Source organism: Octopus bimaculoides, chromosome 9 (assembly GCF_046866305.1).
Source record: "Octopus bimaculoides isolate indiv1 chromosome 9, ASM4686630v1, whole genome shotgun sequence".
Lineage (NCBI taxonomy): Eukaryota > Metazoa > Mollusca > Cephalopoda > Octopoda > Octopodidae > Octopus > Octopus bimaculoides.
Genome location: NC_142936.1, coordinates 44,431,748 through 44,449,343, shown reverse-complemented (window position 1 = coordinate 44,449,343; position 17,596 = coordinate 44,431,748). Strand labels below are relative to the sequence as shown.

The following is a 17,596-nucleotide window of genomic DNA, read 5'->3' as shown; positions in this document are numbered from 1 at the left end:
AAGTTTGAGAATCTCTGATGTAAACTGACTGCATGTGGGCTAACTCTGTCTCTGTCTCTCTCTCTCTCTCTCTCTCTCTCTCTCTCTCTCTCTCTCTCTCTCCTCTCTCTCTCTCTCTCTATCTCTGTCTGTCTCTGTCTATTTCTGTCTGTCTGTCTCTGTCTGTCTGTCTCTGTCTGTCTGTCTTCCACCTCACCTGTCTCTGTCTGTCTGTCTTCCACCTCCCTCGCCTTGATCCACCAAAATTTTCCTAGGAGATACTCGACTTAAAGCAAAAAAATGCAAAGTTTTCAGGTTTCTCATTTAGTAACATGACCAACGTATACTTTACTTATTTATTTACTTGGTTACTGATTGATTAAGACCATTGGCTCCAGTGACTTCCACCTACTTTATTTTTAAGGCCTCAAAAACTGAAATTCAAAGTTGATCTCGGCGGTATTTGAACTCAGAAATTAAAGTGTCGGAGCAAATACGGCAAAGTATGTTTTCCGACTTTCCAAGGATTCTCTTAACTTGCTCCTTGCGATAATTGTTTCTGATTCAGTTAAAAGCAAATAATTTTGATGAGAGCATTCTTCTAGTTCTTGACTGGTACTTTGTTTTATTGAAGCTGGGGTAGTGAAAGACAAAATTGACCACGACTGGATATGAAATTAGAATGTAAAGTGTTGTTAATAAACATTTTAAGTAATAAAAGCCATAAAAACCATCAATATAGGACAATAATTTAACATCCAATTCAGATATGCAAAACATTTCAATGAAGTAAAATGAAAACATTCATTCGGGAGACTTGAACTAACGACCTTCAGATCATTTCTTTACTTAGCGATTAAAAGGCTGATGCTCTACCGACTGAGCTATGCGGACGGACGTATTAACACGTTCTTAGATTTTATATGAACCAATATTGCTCACTTCACACGAACTTATCAGCATAACTTTATTGAAAATGAATATTTATCCACCGGTCGGCTCATGCATTTCTGCGCCGTCGACTTTAGCATCTACCACTTTTCTTTCAGATTCATACATTTCAACTATCAACATAACATAACCTTCATTCTCCTAAACGTATTCCTGCAAAAATGCAATTGAAAGATATTCAATTTGAACAGATATTTGAGGAAACAGACACGAGTCGAGGAAGACTCATTCAAAATTCCGGAATTCCTCCTCTTCTAAACCTGTAAACATAATGGTAATCCACATCCTTGAAAACATATCTCTATTTTTAATACGCTAACTTCATCAAAGCTCGATAAACTAGACCTCGTTTATTTAGACCTCGAATAAAACAGTTAACAGTGGTTTCAGTTACGTAAACTACAGGTTCTGAAAGTGGGCGCTACTACTCCCCGGTGGGCGTCGAGATCGTCCATGTGGGTGCTGGTGTGTAAGAAAAAGGAGGCATTGAGTGGAAGGCAGTAGATTGGGGGACCCTATGAATTTCTAAGATTATTATCGTATTGAACACTAAGTATATAATATTTAAAATATCAAATGTTTCATAGTATATATCAATTAGTATAATATAAAGTATTTATTTATACATAAACATAGGGGTGGGGTGCTCAGGGCGTTTTGTGACCATGAGTGGAGCAATGACCCAAAAAGTTTGAGAATCTCTGATGTAAACTGACTGCACGAGGCTAACTCTGTCTGTCTATCTCTCTCTCTCTTTCTCTCTCTCTCTCTCTCTCTCTCTCTCTTTCTCTCTCTCTCTCTCTGTTTTTTTTCTGTCTGTCTCTGTCTATTTCTGTCTGTCTGGCTCTGTCCATCTGTCTTCCACCTCACCCGTTTTCTCTCTCTAACTCAAGCTCCCTCGCTCTGACATAGCCAGACATCCATGTACCTCCAATGCAAACATCGATCACATGACCTATTCAAAATCGCTGTCGATCCACCAAAATATTCCTAGCAGAAACTGCCCTGAAAACAAAAACCACAAAGTTTTCAGGTTTCTGATTTACGAACATGACCCACGTATATTTTATTTATTTATTTACTAGGTTACTGGTTCATTAAGACCATTGATTCCAGTGATTTCCAGCTACCTTCCAATGATTCAACAATCTTGCTCATTGTGATAATTGTTTCTGATTTAGATACAAAGCAAATAATTTTGATGAGAGGATTACCCCAGTTCTTTACTGGTACTTTGTTTTGTTGAAGCTGGGGTAGGGAAAGACAAAGTTGACCACGACTGGATATGAAATCAGAATGGAAAGTGTTATAAATAAACATTTTAAGTAATAAAAATCATAAAAACCATCAATATAGGACAATAATTTAACATCCAATTCAAAGACAGAAAATATTGATACAATTTCTCCACACTATGCAATGGGTTACTTCATGTTTTCAAAGGAAAAGTTATTTTGAAGTTAACGAAAGACACGTGTGGACATTAAACCAGTATAAATCTTCAGACATGCAAAACATTTCAATTGAGTAAAAATGAAAACATTCGCCCGCAGGGGGACTTGAACCCACGACCCTCAGATCACTTGCTAACTTAGCGATTAAAAGTCTGATGCTCTACCGACTGAGCTATGCGGGCGGTGCAACTAACACATTCTTACATTTAGAATGAACCAATATTGCCCACTTCACACGATCTTATCCTCATAACTTTCTTGAAAATATATATTTTTACACCAGTCGGATCATGCACTTCCGCTCCTTCGACTTTGGTAATAGCACTTTTCAAGATTTTAGCATCTACCACTTTTCTTTCAGATTCATACATTTCAACTATCAACATAACATAACCTTCATTCTCCTAAACGTATTCCTGCTGAAATGCAATTGAAAGATATTCAATTTGAAGAGATATTTCAGGAAACAGACAAGAGTCGAGGAAGAGTCATTCAAAATTCCGGAATTCCTCCTCTTCTAAACCTGTAAACATAATGGTAATCCACATCCTTGAAAACATATCTCTATTTTTAACACGCTAACTTCATCAAAGCTCGATAAACTAGACCTCGTTTATTTAGACCTCGAATAAAACAGTTAGCAGTGGTTTCAGTTACGTAAATTATAGGTTCTGAAAGTGGACGCTACTACTTCCCGGTGGGCGTCGAGAGGGTCCATGTGGGTTCTGGTGTGTAAGAAAAAGGACCCAAAAAGTTTGAGAATCTCTGATGTAAACTGACTGCATGTGGGCTAACTCTGTCTCTGTCTCTCTCTCTCTCTCTCTCTCTCTCTCTCTCTCTCTCTCTCTCTCCCTCTCTCTCTCTCTCTCTATCTCTGTCTGTCTCTGTCTATTTCTGTCTGTCTGTCTCTGTCTGTCTGTCTCTGTCTGTCTGTCTTCCACCTCACCTGTCTCTGTCTGTCTGTCTTCCACCTCCCTCGCCTTGATCCACCAAAATTTTCCTAGGAGATACTCGACTTAAAGCAAAAAAATGCAAAGTTTTCAGGTTTCTCATTTAGTAACATGACCAACGTATACTTTACTTATTTATTTACTTGGTTACTGATTGATTAAGACCATTGGCTCCAGTGACTTCCACCTACTTTATTTTTAAGGCCTCAAAAACTGAAATTCAAAGTTGACCTCGGCGGTATTTGAACTCAGAAATTAAAGTGTCGGAGCAAATACGGCAAAGTATGTTTTCCGACTTTCCAAGGATTCTCTTAGCTTGCTCCTTGCGATAATTGTTTCTGATTCAGTTAAAAGCAAATAATTTTGATGAGAGCATTCTTCTAGTCCTTGACTGGTACTTTGTTTTATTGAAGCTGGGGTAGTGAAAGACAAAGTTGACCACGACTGGATATGAAATTGGAATGTAAAGTGTTGTTAATAAACATTTTAAGTAATAAAAGCCATAAAAACCATCAATATAGGACAATAATTTAACATCCAATTCAGATATGCAAAACATTTCAATGAAGTAAAATGAAAACATTCATTCGGGAGACTAGAACTAACGACCTTCAGATCATTTCTTTACTTAGCGATTAAAAGGCTGATGCTCTACTGACTGAGCTATGCGGACGGACGTATTAACACGTTCTTAGATTTTATATGAACCAATATTGCTCACTTCACACGAACTTATCCCCATAACTTTATTGAAAATGAATATTTATCCACCGGTCGGCTCATGCATTTCTGCGCCGTCGACTTTAGCATCTACCACTTTTCTTTCAGATTCATACATTTCAACTATCAACATAACATAACCTTCATTCTCCTAAACGTATTCCTGCAAAAATGCAATTGAAAGATATTCAATTTGAACAGATATTTGAGGAAACAGACACGAGTCGAGGAAGACTCATTCAAAATTCCGGAATTCCTCCTCTTCTAAACCTGTAAACATAATGGTAATCCACATCCTTGAAAACATATCTCTATTTTTAATACGCTAACTTCATCAAAGCTCGATAAACTAGACCTCGTTTATTTAGACCTCGAATAAAACAGTTAACAGTGGTTTCAGTTACGTAAACTACAGGTTCTGAAAGTGGGCGCTACTACTCCCCGGTGGGCGTCGAGATCGTCCATGTGGGTGCTGGTGTGTAAGAAAAAGGAGGCATTGAGTGGAAGGCAGTAGATTGGGGGACCCTATGAATTTCTAAGATTATTATCGTATTGAACACTAAGTATATAATATTTAAAATATCAAATGTTTCAAAGTATATATCAATTAGTATAATATAAAGTATTTATTTATACATAAACATAGGGGTGGGGTGCTCAGGGCGTTATGTGGCCATGAGTGGAGCAATGACCCAAAAAGTTTGAGAATCTCTGATGTAAACTGACTGCACGAGGCTAACTCTGTCTGTCTATCTCTCTCTCTCTTTCTCTCTCTCTCTCTCTCTCTCTCTCTCTCTCTCTCTCTCTCTCTCTCTCTCTTTCTCTCTCTCTCTCTCTCTCTCTGTTTTTTTTCTGTCTGTCTCTGTCTATTTCTGTCTGTCTGGCTCTGTCCATCTGTCTTCCACCTCACCCGTTTTCTCTCTCTAACTCAAGCTCCCTCACTCTGACATAGCCAGACATCCATGTACCTCCAATGCAAACATCGATCACATGACCTATTCAAAATCGCTGTCGATCCACCAAAATATTCCTAGCAGAAACTGCCCTGAAAACAAAAACCACTAAGTTTTCAGGTTTCTGATTTACGAACATGACCCACGTATATTTTATTTATTTATTTACTAGGTTACTGGTTCATTAAGACCATTGATTCCAGTGATTTCCAGCTACCTTCCAATGATTCAACAATCTTGCTCATTGTGATAATTGTTTCTGATTTAGATACAAAGCAAATAATTTTGATGAGAGGATTACCCCAGTTCTTTACTGGTACTTTGTTTTGTTGAAGCTGGGGTAGGGAAAGACAAAGTTGACCACGACTGGATATGAAATCAGAATGGAAAGTGTTATAAATAAACATTTTAAGTAATAAAAATCATAAAAACCATCAATATAGGACAATAATTTAACATCCAATTCAAAGACAGAAAATATTGATACAATTTCTCCACACTATGCAATGGGTTACTTCATGTTTTCAAAGGAAAAGTTATTTTGAAGTTAGCGAAAGACACGTGTGGACATTAAACCAGTATAAATCTTCAGACATGCAAAACATTTCAATTGAGTAAAAATGAAAACATTCGCCCGCAGGGGGACTTGAACCCACGACCCTCAGATCACTTGCTAATTTAGCGATTAAAAGTCTGATGCTCTACCGACTGAGCTATGCGGGCGGTGCAACTAACACATTCTTACATTTAGCATGAACCAATATTGCCCACTTCACACGATCTTATCCTCATAACTTTCTTGAAAATAAATATTTTTACACCAGTCGGATCATGCACTTCCGCTCCTTCGACTTTGGTAATAGCACTTTTCAAGATTTTAGCATCTACCACTTTTCTTTCAGATTCATACATTTCAACTATCAACATAACATAACCTTCAATCTCCTAAACGTATTCCTGCTGAAATGCAATTGAAAGATATTCAATTTGAAGAGATATTTCAGGAAACAGACAAGAGTCGAGGAAGAGTCATTCAAAATTCCGGAATTCCTCCTCTTCGCGTGCTGTAAACATAATGGTAATCCACATCCTTGAAAACATATCTCTATTTTTAACACGCTAACTTCATCAAAGCTCGATAAACTAGACCTCGTTTATTTAGACCTCGAATAAAACAGTTAGCAGTGGTTTCAGTTACGTAAATTATAGGTTCTGAAAGTGGGCGCTACTACTTCCCGGTGGGCGTCGAGAGGGACCATGTGGGTTCTGGTGTGTAAGAAAAAGGACCCAAAAAGTTTGAGAATCTCTGATGTAAACTGACTGCATGTGGGCTAACTCTGTCTCTGTCTCTCTCGCTCTCTCTCTCTCTCTCTCCCTCTCTCTCTCTCTCTCTATCTCTGTCTGTCTCTGTCTATTTCTGTCTGTCTGTCTCTGTCTGTCTGTCTCTGTCTGTCTGTCTTCCACCTCACCTGTCTCTGTCTGTCTGTCTTCCACCTCCCTCGCCTTGATCCACCAAAATTTTCCTAGGAGATACTCGACTTAAAGCAAAAAAATGCAAAGTTTTCAGGTTTCTCATTTAGTAACATGACCAACGTATACTTTACTTATTTATTTACTTGGTTACTGATTGATTAAGACCATTGGCTCCAGTGACTTCCACCTACTTTATTTTTAAGGCCTCAAAAACTGAAATTCAAAGTTGACCTCGGCGGTATTTGAACTCAGAAATTAAAGTGTCGGAGCAAATACGGCAAAGTATGTTTTCCGACTTTCCAAGGATTCTCTTAGCTTGCTCCTTGCGATAATTGTTTCTGATTCAGTTAAAAGCAAATAATTTTGATGAGAGCATTCTTCTAGTTCTTGACTGGTACTTTGTTTTATTGAAGCTGGGGTAGTGAAAGACAAAGTTGACCACGACTGGATATGAAATTAGAATGTAAAGTGTTGTTAATAAACATTTTAAGTAATAAAAGCCATAAAAACCATCAATATAGGACAATAATTTAACATCCAATTCAGATATGCAAAACATTTCAATGAAGTAAAATGAAAACATTCATTCGGGAGACTTGAACTAACGACCATCAGATCATTTGTTTACTTAGCGATTAAAAGGCTGATGTTCTACCGACTGAGCTATTCGGACGGACGTATTAACACGTTCTTAGATTTTATATGAACCAATATTGCTCACTTCACACGAACTTATCCCCATAACTTTATTGAAAATGAATATTTATCCACCGGTCGGCTCATGCATTTCTGCGCCGTCGACTTTAGCATCTACCACTTTTCTTTCAGATTCATACATTTCAACTATCAACATAACATAACCTTCATTCTCCTAAACGTATTCCTGCAAAAATGCAATTGAAAGATATTCAATTTGAACAGATATTTGAGGAAACAGACACGAGTCGAGGAAGACTCATTCAAAATTCCGGAATTCCTCCTCTTCTAATCCTGTAAACATAATGGTAATCCACATCCTTGAAAACATATCTCTATTTTTAACACGCTAACTTCATCAAAGCTCGATAAACTAGACCTCGTTTATTTAGACCTCGAATAAAACAGTTAGCAGTGGTTTCAGTTACGTAAACTACAGGTTCTGAAAGTGGGCCCTACTACTCCCCGGTGGGCGTCGAGATCGTCCATGTGGGTGCTGGTGTGTAAGAAAAAGGAGGCATTGAGTGGAAGGCAGTAGATTGGGGGACCCTATGAATTTCTAAGATTATTATCGTATTGAACACTAAGTATATAATATTTAAAATATCAAATGTTTCATAGTATATATAAAGTAGTATAATATAAAGTATTTATTTATACATAAACATAGGGGTGGGGTGCTCAGGGCGTTACGTGGCCAGGAGAGGAGCAGTGACCCAAAAGGTTTGAGAATCTCTGATGTAAACTGACTGCACGAGGCTAACTCTGTCTGTCTATCTCTCTCTCTCTCTCTCTCTCTCTCTCTCTCTCTCTCTCTCTCTCTCTCTCTGTTTTTTTTCTGTCTGTCTCTGTCTATTTCTGTCTGTCTGGCTCTGTCCATCTGTCTTCCACCTCACCCGTTTTCTCTCTCTAACTCAAGCTCCCTCGCTCTGACATAGCCAGACATCCATGTACCTCCAATGCAAACATAGATCACATGACCTATTCAAAATCGCTGTCGATCCACCAAAATATTCCTAGCAGAAACTGCCCTGAAAACAAAAACCACAAAGTTTTCAGGTTTCTGATTTACGAACATGACCCACGTATATCTTATTTATTTATTTACTAGGTTACTGGTTCATTAAGACCATTGATTCCAGTGATTTCCAGCTACCTTCCAATGATTCAACAATCTTGCTCATTGTGATAATTGTTTCTGATTTAGATACAAAGCAAATAATTTTGATGAGAGGATTACCCCAGTTCTTTACTGGTACTTTGTTTTGTTGAAGCTGCGGTAGGGAAAGACAAAGTTGACCACGACTGGATATGAAATCAGAATGGAAAGTGTTATAAATAAACATTTTAAGTAATAAAAATCATAAAAACCATCAATATAGGACAATAATTTAACATCCAATTCAAAGACAGAAAATATTGATACAATTTCTCCACACTATGCAATGGGTTACTTCATGTTTTCAAAGGAAAAGTTATTTTGAAGTTAACGAAAGACACGTGTAGACATTAAACCAGTATAAATCTTCAGACATGCAAAACATTTCAATTGAGTAAAAATGAAAACATTCGCCCGCAGGGGGACTTGAACCCACGACCCTCAGATCACTTGCTAACTTAGCGATTAAAAGTCTGATGCTCTACCGACTGAGCTATGCGGGCGGTGCAACTAACACATTCTTACATTTAGAATGAACCAATATTGCCCACTTCACACGATCTTATCCTCATAACTTTCTTGAAAATAAATATTTTTACACCAGTCGGATCATGCACTTCCGCTCCTTCGACTTTGGTAATAGCACTTTTCAAGATTTTAGCATCTACCACTTTTCTTTCAGATTCATACATTTCAACTATCAACATAACATAACCTTCATTCTCCTAAACGTATTCCTGCTGAAATGCAATTGAAAGATATTCAATTTGAAGAGATATTTCAGGAAACAGACAAGAGTCGAGGAAGAGTCATTCAAAATTCCGGAATTCCTCCTCTTCGCGTGCTGTAAACATAATGGTAATCCACATCCTTGAAAACATATCTCTATTTTTAACACGCTAACTTCATCAAAGCTCGATAAACTAGACCTCGTTTATTTAGACCTCGAATAAAACAGTTAGCAGTGGTTTCAGTTACGTAAATTATAGGTTCTGAAAGTGGACGCTACTACTTCCCGGTGGGCGTCGAGAGGGTCCATGTGGGTTCTGGTGTGTAAGAAAAAGGACCCAAAAAGTTTGAGAATCTCTGATGTAAACTGACTGCATGTGGGCTAACTCTGTCTCTGTCTCTCTCTCTCTCTATCTCTCTCTCTCCCTCTCTCTCTCTCTCTCTCTCTATCTCTGTCTGTCTCTGTCTATTTCTGTCTGTCTGTCTCTGTCTGTCTGTCTTCCACCTCCCTCGCCTTGATCCACCAAAATTTTCCTAGGAGATACTCGACTTAAAGCAAAAAAATGCAAAGTTTTCAGGTTTCTCATTTAGTAACATGACCAACGTATACTTTACTTATTTATTTACTTGGTTACTGATTGATTAAGACCATTGGCTCCAGTGACTTCCACCTACTTTATTTTTAAGGCCTCAAAAACTGAAATTCAAAGTTGACCTCGGCGGTATTTGAACTCAGAAATTAAAGTGTCGGAGCAAATACGGCAAAGTATGTTTTCCGACTTTCCAAGGATTCTCGTAGCTTGCTCCTTGCGATAATTGTTTCTGATTCAGTTAAAAGCAAATAATTTTGATGAGAGCATTCTTCTAGTTCTTGACTGGTACTTTGTTTTATTGAAGCTGGGGTAGTGAAAGACAAAGTTGACCACGACTGGATATGAAATTAGAATGTAAAGTGTTGTTAATAAACATTTTAAGTAATAAAAGCCATAAAAACCATCAATATAGGACAATAATTTAACATCCAATTCAGATATGCAAAACATTTCAATGAAGTAAAATGAAAACATTCATTCGGGAGACTTGAACTAACGACCTTCAGATCATTTGTTTACTTAGCGATTAAAAGGCTGATGCTCTACCCACTGAGCTATGCGGACGGACGTATTAACACGTTCTTAGATTTTATATGAACCAATATTGCTCACTTCACACGAACTTATCCCCATAACTTTATTGAAAATGAATATTTATCCACCGGTCGGCTCATGCATTTCTGCGCCGTCGACTTTAGCATCTACCACTTTTCTTTCAGATTCATACATTTCAACTATCAACATAACATAACCTTCATTCTCCTAAACGTATTCCTGCAAAAATGCAATTGAAAGATATTCAATTTGAACAGATATTTGAGGAAACAGACACGAGTCGAGGAAGACTCATTCAAAATTCCGGAATTCCTCCTCTTCTAAACCTGTAAACATAATGGTAATCCACATCCTTGAAAACATATCTCTATTTTTAATACGCTAACTTCATCAAAGCTCGATAAACTAGACCTCGTTTATTTAGACCTCGAATAAAACAGTTAACAGTGGTTTCAGTTACGTAAACTACAGGTTCTGAAAGTGGGCGCTACTACTCCCCGGTGGGCGTCGAGATCGTCCATGTGGGTGCTGGTGTGTAAGAAAAAGGAGGCATTGAGTGGAAGGCAGTAGATTGGGGGACCCTATGAATTTCTAAGATTATTATCGTATTGAACACTAAGTATATAATATTTAAAATATCAAATGTTTCATAGTATATATCAATTAGTATAATATAAAGTATTTATTTATACATAAACATAGGGGTGGGGTGCTCAGGGCGTTATGTGGCCATGAGTGGAGCAATGACCCAAAAAGTTTGAGAATCTCTGATGTAAACTGACTGCACGAGGCTAACTCTGTCTGTCTATCTCTCTCTCTCTTTCTCCCTCTCTCTCTCTCTCTCTCTCTCTCTCTCTCTCTTTCTCTCTCTCTCTCTCTCTCTCTCTGTTTTTTTTCTGTCTGTCTCGGTCTATTTCTGTCTGTCTGGCTCTGTCCATCTGTCTTCCACCTCACCCGTTTTCTCTCTCTAACTCAAGCTCCCTCGCTCTGACATAGCCAGACATCCATGTACCTCCAATGCAAACATCGATCACATGACCTATTCAAAATCGCTGTCGATCCACCAAAATATTCCTAGCAGAAACTCCCCTGAAAACAAAAACCACAAAGTTTTCAGGTTTCTGATTTACGAACATGACCCACGTATATTTTATTTATTTATTTACTAGGTTACTGGTTCATTAAGACCATTGATTCCAGTGATTTCCAGCTACCTTCCAATGATTCAACAATCTTGCTCATTGTGATAATTGTTTCTGATTTAGATACAAAGCAAATAATTTTGATGAGAGGATTACCCCAGTTCTTTACTGGTACTTTGTTTTGTTGAAGCTGGGGTAGGGAAAGACAAAGTTGACCACGACTGGATATGAAATCAGAATGGAAAGTGTTATAAATAAACATTTTAAGTAATAAAAATCATAAAAACCATCAATATAGGACAATAATTTAACATCCAATTCAAAGACAGAAAATATTGATACAATTTCTCCACACTATGCAATGGGTTACTTCATGTTTTCAAAGGAAAAGTTATTTTGAAGTTAACGAAAGACACGTGTAGACATTAAACCAGTATAAATCTTCAGACATGCAAAACATTTCAATTGAGTAAAAATGAAAACATTCGCCCGCAGGGGGACTTGAACCCACGACCCTCAGATCACTTGCTAACTTAGCGATTAAAAGTCTGATGCTCTACCGACTGAGCTATGCGGGCGGTGCATCTAACACATTCTTACATTTAGAATGAACCAATATTGCCCACTTCACACGATCTTATCCTCATAACTTTCTTGAAAATAAATATTTTTACACCAGTCGGATCATGCACTTCCGCTCCTTCGACTTTGGTAATAGCACTTTTCAAGATTTTAGCATCTACCACTTTTCTTTCAGATTCATACATTTCAACTATCAACATAACATAACCTTCATTCTCCTAAACGTATTCCTGCTGAAATGCAATTGAAAGATATTCAATTTGAAGAGATATTTCAGGAAACAGACAAGAGTCGAGGAAGAGTCATTCAAAATTCCGGAATTCCTCCTCTTCGCGTGCTGTAAACATAATGGTAATCCACATCCTTGAAAACATATCTCTATTTTTAACACGCTAACTTCATCAAAGCTCGATAAACTAGACCTCGTTTATTTAGACCTCGAATAAAACAGTTAGCAGTGGTTTCAGTTACGTAAATTATAGGTTCTGAAAGTGGGCGCTACTACTTCCCGGTGGGCGTCGAGAGGGTCCATGTGGGTTCTGGTGTGTAAGAAAAAGGACCCAAAAAGTTTGAGAATCTCTGATGTAAACTGACTGCATGTGGGCTAACTCTGTCTCTGTCTCTCTGTCTGTCTCTCTCTCTCTCTCTCTCTATCTATCTCTGTCTGTCTCTGTCTATTTCTGTCTGTCTGTCTCTGTCTATCTCTGTCTGTCTGTCTTCCACCTCACCTGTCTCTGTCTGTCTGTCTTCCACCTCACCTGTCTCTGTCTGTCTGTCTTCCACCTCCCTCGCCTTGATCCACCAAAATTTTCCTAGGAGATACTCGACTTAAAGCAAAAAAATGCAAAGTTTTCAGGTTTCTCATTTAGTAACATGACCAACGTATACTTTACTTATTTATTTACTTGGTTTCTGATTGATTAAGACCATTGGCTCCAGTGACTTCCACCTACTTTATTTTTAAGGCCTCAAAAACTGAAATTCAAAGTTGACCTCGGCGGTATTTGAACTCAGAAATTAAAGTGTCGGAGCAAATACGGCAATGTATGTTTTCCGACTTTCCAAGGATTCTCTTAGCTTGCTCCTTGCGATAATTGTTTCTGATTCAGATAAAAGCAAATAATTTTGATGAGAGCATTCTTCTAGTTCTGGACTGGTACTTTGTTTTATTGAAGCTGGGGTAGTGAAAGACAAAGTTGACCACGACTGGATATGAAATTAGAATGTTAAGTGTTGTTAATAAACATTTTAAGTAATAAAAACCATAAAAACCATCAATATAGGACAATAATTTAACATCCAATTCAGATATGCAAAACATTTCATTCAAGTAAAATGAAAACATTCATTCGGGAGACTTGAACTCACGACCTTCAGATCGTTTGTTTACTTAGCGATTAAAAGGCTGAAGCTCTACCGACTGAGCTATGCGGACGGACGTATTAATACGTTCTTAGATTTTATATGAACCAATATTGCTCACTTCACACGAACTTATCCCCATAACTTTATTGAAAATGAATATTTATCCACCGGTCGGCTCATGCATTTCTGCGCCGTCGACTTTAGCATCTACCACTTTTCTTTCAGATTCATACATTTCAACTATCAACATAACATAACCTTCATTCTCCTAAACGTATTCCTGCTGAAATGCAATTGAAAGATATTCAATTTGAAGAGATATTTCAGGAAACAGACAAGAGTCGAGGAAGAGTCATTCAAAATTCCGGAATTCCTCCTCTTCGCGTGCTGTAAACATAATGGTAATCCACATCCTTGAAAACATATCTCTATTTTTAACACGCTAACTTCATCAAAGCTCGATAAACTAGACCTCGTTTATTTAGACCTCGAATAAAACAGTTAGCAGTGGTTTCAGTTACGTAAATTATAGGTTCTGAAAGTGGACGCTACTACTTCCCGGTGGGCGTCGAGAGGGTCCATGTGGGTTCTGGTGTGTAAGAAAAAGGACCCAAAAAGTTTGAGAATCTCTGATGTAAACTGACTGCATGTGGGCTAACTCTGTCTCTGTCTCTCTCTCTCTCTATCTCTCTCTCTCCCTCTCTCTCTCTCTCTCTCTCTCTATCTCTGTCTGTCTCTGTCTATTTCTGTCTGTCTGTCTCTGTCTGTCTGTCTTCCACCTCCCTCGCCTTGATCCACCAAAATTTTCCTAGGAGATACTCGACTTAAAGCAAAAAAATGCAAAGTTTTCAGGTTTCTCATTTAGTAACATGACCAACGTATACTTTACTTATTTATTTACTTGGTTTCTGATTGATTAAGACCATTGGCTCCAGTGACTTCCACCTACTTTATTTTTAAGGCCTCAAAAACTGAAATTCAAAGTTGACCTCGGCGGTATTTGAACTCAGAAATTAAAGTGTCGGAGCAAATACGGCAATGTATGTTTTCCGACTTTCCAAGGAATCTCTTAGCTTGCTCCTTGCGATAATTGTTTCTGATTCAGATAAAAGCAAATAATTTTGATGAGAGCATTCTTCTAGTTCTGGACTGGTACTTTGTTTTATTGAAGCTGGGGTAGTGAAAGACAAAGTTGACCACGACTGGATATGAAATTAGAATGTTAAGTGTTGTTAATAAACATTTTAAGTAATAAAAACCATAAAAACCATCAATATAGGACAATAATTTAACATCCAATTCAGATATGCAAAACATTTCAATCAAGTAAAATGAAAACATTCATTCGGGAGACTTGAACTCACGACCTTCAGATCGTTTGTTTACTTAGCGATTAAAAGGCTGAAGCTCTACCGACTGAGCTATGCGGACGGACGTATTAATACGTTCTTAGATTTTATATGAACCAATATTGCTCACTTCACACGAACTTATCCCCATAACTTTATTGAAAATGAATATTTATCCACCGGTCGGCTCATGCATTTCTGCGCCGTCGACTTTAGCATCTACCACTTTTCTTTCAGATTCATACATTTCAACTATCAACATAACATAACCTTCATTCTCCTAAACGTATTCCTGCAAAAATGCAATTGAATGATATTCAATTTGAACAGATATTTGAGGAAACAGACACGAGTCGAGGAAGACTCATTCAAAATTCCGGAATTCCTCCTCTTCTAAACCTGTAAACATAATGGTAATCCACATCCTTGAAAACATATCTCTATTTTTAATACGCTAACTTCATCAAAGCTCGATAAACTAGACCTCGTTTATTTAGACCTCGAATAAAACAGTTAGCAGTGGTTTCAGTTACGTAAACTACAGGTTCTGAAAGTGGACGCTACTACTCCCCGGTGGGCGTCGAGATCGTCCATGTGGGTGCTGGTGTGTAAGAAAAAGGAGGCATTGACTGGAAGGCAGTAGATTGGGGGACCCTATGAATTTCTAAGATTATTATCGTATTGAACACTAAGTATATAATATTTAAAATATCAAATGTTTCATAGTATATATAAATTAGTATAATATAAAGTATTTATTTATACATAAACATAGGGGTGGGGTGCTCAGGGCGTTATGTGGCCATGAGAGGAGCAGTGACCCAAAAAGTTTGAGAATCTCTGATGTAAACTGACTGCACGAGGCTAACTCTGTCTGTCTGTCTGTCTGTCTGTCTGTCTGTCTGTCTGTCTGTCTGTCTGTCTCTCTCTCTCTCTCTCTATCTCTCTCTATCTATCTCTCACTCTCTCTCAGTGTTTCCCAACCTTTTTTCCCGGCGCCCCACTTTTTCATAGCAAAAGTTTTTACGCCCCACCTTTTCCCATGTCCACTCACATTTACCAGTACATGTGGGCCTACTTACAATTGAAAAAAATCAAAAATAAAAAAATTGTATTCAAAATACAAAAAAATAGCTTTAGAATTGAAACAACAGGCACTGAAAGTGCATAACACCCAACAAATCGATAAAATTATTACGATTTCTCACGTTTTTAAAAAATGTCAATTTATAAAGAATAAAGAAACACGTTTTTTCAGTTCAATTATTTGACGGTCAGCTCGACTAATTTAGTGAGAACCCTGTGCCTGATGCATACAGCACAAGTTTTTAATTTGAGGAGACAACTTTGTTAATTTCAGTCGTAAATCGCCACGTCTTGTAATCTCAAGCCGGATTCTCTTGGCTTCGAGCAAATTATCAACTGCACTAAAACCACATTCGACCAAATAAGACGAAGGGAAAGGAATCAGTAGCTCTCTCGCTGATGTAGAAATTTTAGGATATTTTCTTTCAACCTCGTCATATAGCCACATCTTTGCACCTTTCAATTTAAACAAAGTCTTCACTGATTCATCATGTTGTAATTCTGATAACTCTTCTTGGTATTGGATTGTAGCATCAGAAACGTTAATCAGAAGCGGTTAAGTTAACCAAGAAGGAAAATTCATTGCCTTTAAATCGCAAAATCTGTCATTGAAATCCTTTATCAAGATATTTAAATGATCAATAATTACAATGCCAGCATCATTCGTTATTTCACATTTACTCAACCAGTAAGGTTCACTGAAATTTCTTTTGGAAAATTTCTTTTTCCATAATTCGAGAGCTGTAATAAATCCAAAAATCTTTGCTTTTGCATCAATAAGTGTCATGTTTGCACCTTGAAGTTGTTTATTCAAGTTTCCAAGTTTCTCAAATATGTCTGTCAAATAACTGACAAATGCTTTTCCATCCGTTGTTGACAGCAATTTCATTTCACATTTATCACTAAGAAAGTCGTTAATCTGATCAAATAATTCCATGAACCTCTTTAAGCAGTTTCCACTTGATAGCCATCTTACTTCTGTATGAAGCAATAATCGAACATGTTCGGCACTTTGATTTATACAAAACTGCTTAAAAAGACGTTCAGATTTAGAATTTCTTTTAATGCTGTTGACACACTTGATCACACTTTGAAGAATCTTGTTAAGAACAGGGGACAATTTCTTGGCAACCAAGTTTTCTCGGTGTATTACACAATGGACAGTCAACATGTTTGGATTTTCATCCTTCATCATTTTTAAGCATCCCGTATTCTTGCCCATCATGGCAGGTGCACCGTCTGCCGCACATGCCAGTAAGTTTTCCTTTGGTATTTTGTTTGCATCCAAATAATGTTTGATTTTGATGTAAATATCATTTGCAGTTGTGGTGGTTTCAAACGATTCGCAGAACAGCATCTCTTCCTGAAACTCCTCGTGGTCAATATACCTCACATAAGTCAATAACAGAGCCTCACTGTCCCGGATTGTGGATTCGTCCATTTGTAATGAAAACTTACGCAATTTTAATTTCTCAATGAGCTGGCTTTCAACATCTTGCCCCATTTCATCTATTCTATTCGAGACAGTGTTATTACTGAGTGGCATAGTCCTGATATCTCCATCATCTTTTTGTAATACAGTTTTTAAGAATATTGAGATAGCAGGTTTAATCAGTTGCTCTCCAATAGTGTGATTCTTTCCATGTTTTGCTATAAGCAAGGAGATTTCGTAGCTGGCTTCAAGGGCACGAGTATGAGGCGCTTGTTTTGCATGAAATAGTGAAGTGAGTTTTGTTCGGTTTTTAAATTTTTCTTTCAATGATTTGAAGTATTCCAAATCTAAATTAGAATTATTAGGATGTCTTACCTTTAAGTGCGCTTCCAGCCTACCTGCCTTCATTGACTCATTGCTCATCGTCT

The 17,596-nt window shown here is 37.6% G+C and overlaps 1 protein-coding gene and 4 non-coding genes across 5 annotated transcripts; all 5 read right to left on the bottom strand.

Moving 5' to 3' along the window:
* Positions 1-2,474: 2,474 nt before the first annotated feature.
* On the bottom strand, positions 2,475-2,566 carry Trnak-uuu (transfer RNA lysine (anticodon UUU)). Its single transcript is given in 2 exon segments — positions 2,475-2,510; positions 2,530-2,566. It is a non-coding gene; the product is annotated as a tRNA-Lys (tRNA).
* A 3,072-nt stretch (positions 2,567-5,638) lies between these two features.
* On the bottom strand, positions 5,639-5,730 carry Trnak-uuu (transfer RNA lysine (anticodon UUU)). Its single transcript is given in 2 exon segments — positions 5,639-5,674; positions 5,694-5,730. It is a non-coding gene; the product is annotated as a tRNA-Lys (tRNA).
* A 3,016-nt stretch (positions 5,731-8,746) lies between these two features.
* Trnak-uuu (transfer RNA lysine (anticodon UUU)) lies at positions 8,747-8,838 on the bottom strand. Its single transcript is given in 2 exon segments — positions 8,747-8,782; positions 8,802-8,838. It is a non-coding gene; the product is annotated as a tRNA-Lys (tRNA).
* Positions 8,839-11,840: 3,002 nt separating this feature from the next.
* Trnak-uuu (transfer RNA lysine (anticodon UUU)) lies at positions 11,841-11,932 on the bottom strand. Its single transcript is given in 2 exon segments — positions 11,841-11,876; positions 11,896-11,932. It is a non-coding gene; the product is annotated as a tRNA-Lys (tRNA).
* Positions 11,933-16,292: 4,360 nt separating this feature from the next.
* LOC149134111 (protein ZBED8-like) lies at positions 16,293-17,179 on the bottom strand. Its single transcript, XM_089358187.1, has one exon. It carries the CDS (start codon positions 17,175-17,177, stop codon positions 16,293-16,295), a length of 885 nt encoding a protein of 294 aa, XP_089214313.1. The 5' UTR covers positions 17,178-17,179.
* Between the last annotated feature and the right edge of the window lie 417 nt (positions 17,180-17,596).